Consider the following 10,758-nt stretch of genomic DNA (forward strand, 5'->3'; position numbering starts at 1 on the left):
AACTGAAAAAATCCCACAGACTCCCTTAGAGCCTTTTTACCAACACACATGTTCATGCACAGGTAGGCAGACAGGCAGGTAGGCCAACCAAGAAACTTACAGCCACCAGATTATTTTATCAATAAACTTTCAACAAATGTAACAAATAAATCGCCTAACCTACCTTTAATGCCATAAACAAGGAGAAAATGCAATTAATAAAATGTAACAATTTGTTTCTTCATTAACAAATTACAAAACATATATATATGTATATAATATATATATTAATATTAAATATTTTGGTGCTTTCATAAAATCTTGCCCTGGAAACTTCCTCTACAGTGGTCTGCTGCACATGCAAACTGCATTTCTAGCACCACGAAATGGAGCCGAGTGAGACATCGCCTTATCAGGAAGGTATCACGTGACTTTAAACTGCAATTCTTCCACTCTAACGCCCTTTTACTGCACATAATGCCCAGTTATGAGACAAATAAAAAACTATATACACTACCGGTCAAAAGTTTCCCTCATTTTTATTGTTTGTATTGAAATCCAATAACTTCTTGTCCGCTGAAAAACCTTAAATGGTATAAAAGTAACTAGCAGACTGCAAAATTCAAAACGTTAAATCACGAAAACAGATATTTTCAGATATAAAAATTAATATGTTATGAAGTTTAGTGTTTATTTTTTCCCTGTAGGACCAACTGGCCTGTCATTCTTCATTATTATATACAATATTGCACAAATAAAGCTTCTGAGGTAGTATTAACTTTTATTTTGGAGTCTTCATTTACTTCCATTGCTGCTCAATAACTCGTTAAATTACTTGACCCCTGTAAATTGTATATTTCTGCAATTACCTAAACTTTGTGTTTACCTTCTTTGATTTATCCGTTTAATTATAAGACATTGTAAAATCCAAGAGCTACATCACTTGACCTACAGGCCTCTGTAAGAACATTACATATTCAATACATTTCAGCACAATTAGAAAAAGACTTAAGTATGACTTCATGGAAGGGTGGCTAGGAAAAGCCCCTTCTCTCCAACAGGGCAGCACAATTTAGGTTTGCATAATTGCATCTCAACAAACCACAAAAGTCCTGGAACAACATCCTTTTGGACTGGTGAGACCACAGTGGAGACGTTTAGCAAAAACCAAACCACTTATCACTGCAAATACCTCATACCCACCGTCAAGCATGGAAGCGGAGGGGTGATTATTTGGGCTTGAGACCTCAACCCCATTGAGATGCTGTGATGGGATCTTGAAAGCGACGCATAAGCAAATATTCATGCATGGCAAATGAAATAATTCACACCAGTTAAAATAAAAAGACATTTAATGCACTGACATTTGATGTGAGTCAATTTCTTTCTACCATGCAAAACCTCGTTTGTCGGCCTGGTCACAGTTTAGCTTTCTGTTTGCGCAGATATTTGTTTATCTATTTTAATGTACTGAAAGATGAGCTTGACTTTTAATTATCTACTTGACTAGCAAAGTTTGCAATTCTTTGACTTTTCTTGGGTTCTTAAGACTACATGAAACAAAAGTGACCACAACATGTCAAGTGTATTTTCCAGATTTTATTGTTTTTGTACACAAAAATTAGGATCTTGCTTCCATCTGGTGGAACATTTCAAAACCTGTAAAAAACAAACAAAACATTTCAGTAAATCTGATTAGTCAACCACTTTGTGAACAGGTTATGACTGATCGTGAGCCGGTTCAATCATACAGCTTACTTTAGATTTAAAGCAATCTTATGTTAAAACATGTTTGTTAAAACTGGCAATTTCAAGTATATTAAAACATTTCAAGTACATCCTGTGAAAGTAGGAATTAATTTTAAGCTTCAGTTCAGCTGTATTTGTACTTGAGCTATCTTGCTTTGGTCAGTTTGTCGCCATTTTATTCACGAACCATAATTAAGGAGTCAACGTTCATTAACTGCTTCAACCCTTCTCAGACAAATGCCTCGATGTCTTCACCTGAGGACTCCCTGCTCTGGGGGACTGGAACTGAACCACAGAACGTGAATCTGAACCAGTAACCACCAGAACCAGACTGAGCCCTGCTCCGACTCGTCATCGTATCATCACTGAAGGGACAAAAACCCGAGACTATAATTTGTCTTTATTTATCAGGAATAAATTAAGGAGGACAGATTAACCCTAATTTGTTCACCTAAAAAGCGTACATCACTGTCGAGGCCTACAGCGCGTAACAGGTGAATTAAATGTACACATTAAAAACATCAGTTAAATACCAACATCACACAAACGTAGTACGAGCTCCAGCCAAAGCTTCTCTGCTATCAGAAGGGTCCTACACTGTGTGGAAGCAGCTGTGGTGGCTCAACTATGTTATCCTAACAGAACGAGTATTACACTGCTATTGTGATACGCTTTAATGTTAAAAGATTTAACGAGTAACTGCCTCTTCACATCATGAGCCCAGTCTTACCCTTTTATGCGGTGGGTACGGGTGTTCCCTGGGGCATGGCGGGCACCTCTGGCTTGGCCCCCTTCTGCTCAGAAATGGGTGTGGTGGGCAGGTGCTCCTCCTTGGGCTCCACAATGCTGACGTGGTCGGGCAGGGGCTTCTTGGGGCCAATCTTACCGCTGGGATCCCAGGGCAGCATGATCTTGACCTTGATGCCAAGCACACCTGATGGTGACCAACAAGCGTGTCAATAAACATGTATCAGCACCAACAGAAACAAAAACTATGAAGTTCAGAGCCACAATAAAAATGCACCCTCCTCCCGAGGACTAATGTATAACGAGGTTTGGTTTCAGTACCAATAACCAGGTTTTGATAGTGGCACAGGTGTTAAAAGATCAAATGACAACTAGCAGAAGGTTGCTGTGGCGTGTCCGGTCGAGCTGTACTCACCCTGCCTCAGCAGGACGTGGCGGACTGCCGTGTCGACGTAGTAGTTGACGGGGTCTCCGCTGTGGATCATCAGGCCATCCACAAACTTCATGGACTTGGCCCTCTGACCCCTCAGCTTGCCGGACACAACCACCTCGCAGCCCTTGGCGCCGCTCTCCATGATGAACCTCAGAACACCATAGCATGCCCTGAAAGAGGGGAGGGCAAGAATAGTGTCAACATACAACCGTTTACAAAGACCTACAGTTGGTTCTCCTCTTTTTTGTGTGGAAAAAAAACAAAAACAAGAATCCAAGAACTAACATTTACTACAGTGATGGAAAACTGCAGTTTAAGCTGGGTTTAAACTAAACAAGGAATTATGGCTGTATCAACAAGTCCTCCTACCTAACGACAGCATAGGTCGTTTTATCCATGCCTCCCAAAACACAAACATTTCCTAAATTAGTGCCCTACTGAGTGGCGTTCATCAATGCCTCCAAAACCATACATGAGGTTAACTGCATGACGTAGGCCACTTCACCTACGCCACATGCCATTAAACAGGTGGTTATCGTGAATAAGTCGCAGTTTGGTTAGGTTTAGGCATCAAAAACTACTTTGTTCGGTTTAGGAAAACGTTGTGGTTTGGGTTAAAGTGAGTAAATTACGTAAGTTACGAAGTCAGCAACGCCAAGTTTAGATTCTAAATACCTCAAAGCTAACTTTGTTTCACATGGGACTTAAACACGGCTATCCTGAGTGAAAGTCAGGTTTGATGCATCCTGCCTCTTTTCGGACTTTCTGCTTACAATCCGTCACCCGACTTTGCTACCGCTCTACGACCACTGCAGGCTGCAACCACAATAACTAAATATGGGTCATAATAACGTGCTGCACAACCTATATTGCAGTTTCTCTGGTGAGGACAGTGTCTGCTGTAGATACTGGGAATATATAGTTATGTAATTAAACTGCAGGGCTCGACAATAACGGTGGCCCGATGGCCAATAAAAAGTTTAATGAAACTCAACATCCTGCAGTTGTTTTGCAGCTCTTGGTGCGCACCGATGTTCAATCCAGAGTTGTAGTTACGTGACGAGAGGTTGTCAAATGTTATTTCTCTAACTTAAACCAGCGTTCTCTAACAGCCAGCAGGGGGCGAGTTCCTTTAGAAATAATGGAAAATGTTGATTCTTCTCAGCTGATTCATTACCTCAGTAAACACTTTTAAATGAGTTTATAGTCTCAGTCGCTAGTTTCAAGTCTTCTTCAACACAGCATGATGTTCATTTAGTATATTATGGTCCTATTTAGGGGAAAATAGACAATAATGCAGCGTATGCTTTTGGACGGGACTACCTTGTGATTGACAGGTCGCTACCATGGCAACCTGTTCATCAGGATAGAGGCGACTCCTGTCTGCTGCTCTGTGATCATTTTTCAGAGATGGCTGTCAGCAGGAGAGCACGTCGTGTTTGAGTCAGTTAGTATGTTTTGTTTTAAAAGTAAATTGTTGTTAACCCTTTTATTTTATCATTTTAACTGATTACATTTTTGTTTAGTTTTTTTTATATCCAGGATGTGTTTAATAAACGATTAAACACTTCTGGAGGGAGGGACAGTAAAAACTGTCTTCGGGCCAGTAAGTTTCAAACCCACTAGCCCGGTGGGCAAAAAAGTTTAACGTTGAGCCATGAACTGTAATTAACAAATTCAGCTAAATCCAGTAATATCCTGTATTAATTATAAGCTTTAGTTTGGGTAGAATTTAGCTTTGTATAGCCACTAGCACAAGAAAACGCCATGTTACTGACAGGCCCTTACAAAGACTACAAAACTTTAATCCGGTGCGCTGCTTCAACCCTTCTCAGACAAATGCCTCGATGTCTTCACCTGAGGGCTCCCTGCTCTGGGGGACTGGAGCAGAACCACAGAACGTGAATCTGCACCAGTAACCACCAGAACCAGAATGAGCCCTGCTCCGACTCGTCATCGTATCATCACTGAAGGGACAAAAACTCACCGAACAGACACTTCCTGAGAAGGCTCCTAACAACAGAAGCCAGTTTTTGTTGGCATCTCCACTTGACATTTCCGACACCATCGTTAAAGAACTTCTGCAGAAACATCTCAGCTCATGCTTTCTGCTTTTCAGGGCTATGTACTAAATTAATCAAATTATCACTCCTTTAAATACCCACTTCACTACCTTGGTGGCAAAAACTGTACTGCTCAGTCTCTTTAAGCTGCTTCATGTTAATTTCACCAACAATCTCCACCAGCATCAGCAACTTAACGGAGAACACAAGTAAACTGACCACAGGATCACAGTACTTAGTTGCCTAAACCCTGACGTGTAGCTGCATTTTTAAACAGCTTTAAAACACAAAGTTTGTTTTTGTATCTGACCCTTAAAGTGAAGATACACTGAACCTTCAAGGTAAGTTACACATTTAAAGTGGAGATTTCTTTATGTTGCGCATCATCTTTGAGATAAAGATCATCGGCACCAATAAAGCCAGAGTAGGTGGGCGACATGTTGAATTATTTGTGACAGTAAATCCTACCAGTTTTTGTAGAGCGCTGCTTACCTACGGACAGCCAGGCCTCCCAGCAGCTTGTAGCGCAGAGACTCTGCCTGAGCGATGGCACACAGACCACGAGTGGCAACTTTCTCAGCATACAGCTAAAAAAATAAAAAATAAATAAATAAGAATAGACAGTTCAGACAAAAATCCTGCCTGCTGCCAAACTACAGGTCAGGGCGACAATGTCTCCGTGAGTCCAAGTATTTTTTCGTAAAATTTGATTAAATGCAGACATTTTAATAAGGCTTGGTACAGCCAGGATTTCTGAACGCCTAACGTGAATTTGCTGTTACCAAGACTTCAATTGCATCCTCAGAATATCTCATTACTACAGTCAGATGTGTTTGATCTCGGTCTTGGCTCTGCCTTTTTGTAAACACCGATTCCTCGACCCTTCTCAGACAAATGCCTCTGTGTCTTCAGGCGAAAGGACTCCCTGATCTGAGGAACTGGAGCAGAACCACAGAACGTGGACCTGAACTAGTAACCTGCAGAACCAGACTGAATCCTGTTCTGTCTCGTCATCGTATCATCACTGAAGGGAGGACAATCGAGATTCTGAATCCTTCACAGCCACTTTTCTTAACGCGACTTCCGTAAAAGACCGTTAGTCAGGTTTTCTACATTGTCTGCAACAGTTTATTTTACAATACACAAATGTTATTTTAGGTTTTGTTTCTGTAATCCTGCAGCACAACAAACAAGTGCGTGTTAAAAAATACTATCATGACCACAAAACTGTTTTTCCCTCTGCATTAAAAGATGAGTCCTTTATTGCTTACCTCCACGCTGCCCTCGGGGAAGCCAAACCTCTTCTGGACCACAGCGGTCAGCTCTCTGATCCGACGGCCCTTCTCCCCAAGAACATTCTGGGTCCTAAAGAAAGTTTAAGACGTTTAGGTTACACTGTACCACATATACTACACATTACAGTAGCAAATAAAAAGCTCACTGTCAGGCTCAAAGTTCAGTTACATTACACTTCTGAATATTACAGTCAAATATTAAGCACTAAACAGACACTGGGGGTGCTGGGGGGATATCGATACAGCATAGTATCGCAATATTTTCCATGGCAGTATTGTATCGATACACGGATGTGAAGTATCAGTTTTTTTATTATATAACTTGTACATGCACATAAGTATCGTGATAATATAGTATCGTGGAGCCTTTGGTAATTCCCACCCCCAACAAAACTCGCTAATCATCTCCCTAAAGTGACGCTGCACCTATATTGAAGCCTGGACACTCACCTTGTGGCCAGGATGATGATCTCGGTCCTGGTTGGAGTCACGCGCACCTCCACACCGGAGTAGCCATCCTCAGCCAGCTCGCGAGTCAGAAACTCGTTCAGCTCGGCCTTGAAGATACCGTCTGAGACGAACTGAGGACAAGAGGACAGGGTCAGCTTACCTGTGATAAAACCACCACTGGGATGCAAAACATTCTCACAGCAGGAACTTACAGAGAGTAAAGATTTATTGCAACGTTTCAGCCAGTAGTGGAATAAGAATTAATAAAGGGAATGAATGAGTTGCAGGTGCCTGAGTCATTTCTTAGGACAACTCCAACACTAATACACTGCCTGTGTCTTTTTTTAAATTCTTGTAAGTAAATTTAGGTCTACTCAACGCTGTAGAAACAGACTTCAGAGTTGGTCCACAGACAGAAAAGATGCAGCAGTTAAATTATAATGATTATATGTGCACATTTAGATTCACATTGAGAAGCCAGGCAGTTTGGGTTGTGGTACTTGTTCAGCAGTAGGGCACAATAACTGACAATTTCTCTTGAGACAAGGGAGTTTGCTTAACATATAAAAAGAGACATCTCCAAAACACTGGAGCCGCATGTCAGATCTAACGAGCATTTTAACGCTAACGTTACTTTAACGTAACCACAAACACGATACTTCTCTCAGTCGTTTGCAGCCATTTAAAAACTACAATACCCTTTGCAGCCATTAGACGTTTTTAAGTCAACATTTACTTGATTGTTATTAATAAAACTTCCTAATATTTGCTGGTATATGGTGAGTTTAGCTAACTTCCTTTCGGTGTATTTCACTATGATGAAGCTAACGCTCACTCGCCGGGTCGCTAACTCACATTAGTAGACCTAAAACTACAAAGATATTTCGCAAGGTTGTAAGTAAAATTTCCCCTGCCCAGACACCCAGACTGAGTTTTAAATGAGTGCGGGGCACGGTATGTTTGTGGGTCCCGGTTTATAACCCATGCTCGGTTGCTGTGGGGCCATGTTAGCTTCCTAAATGAGGAGGACGCAGCGCCGACAGCATCTGGATTAATCCTCTCCGGATTGTTGGTGGACAAGCTCGATTAACACCGGGACGAACACGAAACGCTTGTACTCTAATCAGTATGACCCCATTTTTACATAAACCCCTGTCTGTGTGAGTAAAACGGCGTTAAAACAGCGCTAACCTTCCTCTTCTTGGAGATTTGCACCGCCATCTTCCGATAGGCCGTAGACAGGAAAGGACCCGCAGAGGACGCGGAAATGGCTTTATACCAAAATTGATAGCTTCCGGTGACGCAATGTCCAGGGCTGCGGCTGGGACTTGTAGTTTTTTTAATCTAGATTTTAACAGTAGATGCATAGGTGTCATGTCCCCATAACTTTTTGAAAACATTTGTTAAAAATGCTAAATAGCAAATAAATATGCTTTGAGAAAGGTTTATTTGGACTTACTAGGAACTGATTGTAAAATTTCCTCACAACTTGCACTAATCAATAACTTTAAGAACTTATTGACACAGTTTCTTTTTCACCAAGTTTTGTTTTTCTTTTATTATTAGAAAAGTAATTTCAAGAATCATAACATGGCAAAGGATTCAGAACGCAGGAAAACAGGGACCCCCAGACCCCCAAACTGACATTCCTGACAGTCCCCACCATTTTTCAACACAAAGTAACTTGAGTGAATGACAGAAAGATTATTAAGCACAACTTATTAAAAATATTCTTTAAATTCACTTTTTCACCTATAAAATAAAAGTTACTCAGGATTGTAAATTAAGATTTCTTGTTTTGTTGTTCAGTAGCCTACAATACGAATCTTGTGCATAAATGTATTAATAAGATACCGCTACATTAATCGTTTCCTCTGTAAATGTGACAGTTAATCATGATTTTCCATCAGTGTATGTGGAGCTTCAGTCTGGTAAATAGAAATTATGCTGTATGTTTTGATTTAAAGCACAAGGTTCAAGGTGCACATTTTTTTCTCCTATTACAAAAAAGTTGTAAAAGGAAAAGCAGTTTGTAGTTCCGTTTATGCTGCAAAGCAAACATTTAAGTAATTAGGCTTAACAGTCAACCATGTTTAAATTAGTGTATAGTAATTGAAAAATAAAAAACTGGACAAAGTTGAATATAAATGTATCTCATAACATGCAAATTGACGCCTTTCTGTCCACACACACACATAAAATAATAAAAAAAAAAAAAACTCAGATTATACAAAGATTCTATCTTTTACAGTTTGGTGGGTACAAAAAATCAAGACTCAGATTTAAACAAGTTACATTTACTGTTTTAAATAAAGATTTAAAATGAACCAGATATAAGTCACAACACTTAGGGCCTGTTTCACTTTGAAATATAGGAGCCTGTTTTAAATACTGTTGATGTAAGGACATTAATGTTTTCTGTTAAATTCAAATCAGAAGAACATTGGATTTGTTAAATGAATACAGTGGATATTTCTGCAGCAGTGCTGGGAGGGTGTATGTAAAAATGGGATGTGTGTATGTATGTATGAGAAATATAAATCAATTTTAAAAAATAACTGTCTTTGGCACAGCACATCATTACATCTGATGAAGATGATGATTATTACTACTACAAAGAGGTAGTCATATGTTAGGCTAATGTTAATATCTACTAATTATATACTTGTATTATTCCTGGCATATATGTTGTAAAACAATATATTCACCTGCACTATGAACTGTATTAAAATAGCCCTGCAAAAAAAGCTACTTTTGTGAATGTTTTATTCACCTTCATTTACATACTTAGCTGTGGACAGAACATTTAAAAAAACACAAAAAGGTTTCACCAGAATTGTTTGGTATGCTTTTTCTCTGCCCTAACAACTAGAGGGTCTGACGGTTGTTCTGTGTCCTCCAGTGGTCACATCGTGGGACTGCATCACCACACTATATGCGTGGTGGACTGTGTAAATTTGGCAGAATCTTCATGATAAAATCTTATTTTCAAGGCTGCTATTGCAAATGCCAAACTTAAATTTCATGCCATCCACACACTGCAAACACATGTTTCACATTTGTTCAACAGGTGAGATTGTCTGTTTTGGAGCATTATATGCCTTCATGGGAGAGAGAGAGGAGGATGAGGATGTGGAAGAGCAAGACGAAGGAGAGCCATAATCTTTGATGAGATTTAGGCCACAACGAGGGAAGCTGGGCAGAGAGTACAACCGAAGTGGAGCAGGTTCACAGCAGCATCCATCGTCCTGACTTGGAAAATGAGAAAATGAAGAAAGAAAGAAAGAAAGAAAGCTACTCTCATAAAAGTACAGTACTGTAATACTACACATTAATACAATACTCAATGACTACTGCACTGCAGTACAGCAAGTGGATATTACCTTTACTATTAAACATATGTTTTACAATTGGACGAGACTGGAAACTACACTCACCTAAAGGATTATTAGGAACACCATACTAATACTGTGTTTGACCCCCTTTCACCTTCAGAACTGCCTTAATTCTATGTGGCATTGATTCAACAAGGTGCTGAAAGCATTCTTTAGAAATGTTGGCCCATATTGATAGGATAGCATCTTGCAGTTGATGGAGATTTGTGGGATGCACATCCAGGGCACGAAGCTCCCGTTCCACCACATCCCAAAGATGCTCTATTGGGTTTTGGCCATTTTAGTACAGTGAACTCATTGTCATGTTCAAGAAACCAATTTGAAATGATTGGAGCTTTGTGACTTGGTGCATTATCCTGCTGGAAGTAGCCATCAGAGGATGGGTACATGGTGGCCATAAAGGGATGGACATGGTCAGAAACAATGCTCAGGTAGGCCGTGGCATTTAAACCATGCCCAATTGGCACTAAGGGGCCTAAAGTGTGCCAAGAAAACATCCCCCACACCATTACACCACCACCACCAGCCTGCACAGTGGTAACAAGGGATGATGGATCCATGTTCTCATTCTGTTTACACCAAATTCTGACTCTACCATCTGAATGTCTCAACAGAAATCGAGACTCATCAGACCAGGCAACATTTTT

The 10,758-nt window shown here is 40.2% G+C and overlaps 1 protein-coding gene and 3 non-coding genes across 4 annotated transcripts; all 4 read right to left on the bottom strand.

Annotated features, from left to right (window-relative positions):
* Positions 1-1,563: 1,563 nt before the first annotated feature.
* Positions 1,564-8,024, bottom strand: rps3 (ribosomal protein S3). Its single transcript, XM_046074396.1, has 7 exons — positions 7,908-8,024; positions 6,717-6,847; positions 6,243-6,336; positions 5,464-5,558; positions 2,891-3,078; positions 2,459-2,662; positions 1,564-1,638 (listed from the first exon to the last, which is right to left on the bottom strand). Exons 1-6 carry the CDS (start codon positions 7,935-7,937, stop codon positions 2,463-2,465), a joined length of 738 nt encoding a protein of 245 aa, XP_045930352.1. The 5' UTR covers positions 7,938-8,024; the 3' UTR covers positions 1,564-1,638; positions 2,459-2,462.
* On the bottom strand, positions 1,953-2,099 carry LOC123986691. The gene has a single exon (XR_006828950.1). It is a non-coding gene; the product is annotated as a small nucleolar RNA SNORD15 (small nucleolar RNA).
* LOC123986692 lies at positions 4,735-4,881 on the bottom strand. The gene has a single exon (XR_006828951.1). It is a non-coding gene; the product is annotated as a small nucleolar RNA SNORD15 (small nucleolar RNA).
* Positions 5,853-6,001, bottom strand: LOC123986690. Its single transcript, XR_006828949.1, has one exon. It is a non-coding gene; the product is annotated as a small nucleolar RNA SNORD15 (small nucleolar RNA).
* Positions 8,025-10,758: the final 2,734 nt, after the last annotated feature.

This window comes from Micropterus dolomieu, linkage group LG17 (genome assembly GCF_021292245.1).
Source record: "Micropterus dolomieu isolate WLL.071019.BEF.003 ecotype Adirondacks linkage group LG17, ASM2129224v1, whole genome shotgun sequence".
Classification (NCBI taxonomy): domain Eukaryota; kingdom Metazoa; phylum Chordata; class Actinopteri; order Centrarchiformes; family Centrarchidae; genus Micropterus; species Micropterus dolomieu.

Coding starts and splice junctions, on each gene's coding strand:
- rps3 (XM_046074396.1), bottom strand. CDS start 7,937: ATGGCGGTGCAAATCTCCAAGAAGAGGAAG. Junction 5,559..6,242: donor TCCCCGAGGGCAGCGTGGAG/GTAAGCAATAAA, acceptor TTATTTTTTTAG/CTGTATGCTGAGAAAGTTGC. Junction 3,079..5,463: donor GGAGGCCTGGCTGTCCGTAG/GTAAGCAGCGCT, acceptor CCCCTCTTTCAG/GGCATGCTATGGTGTTCTGA.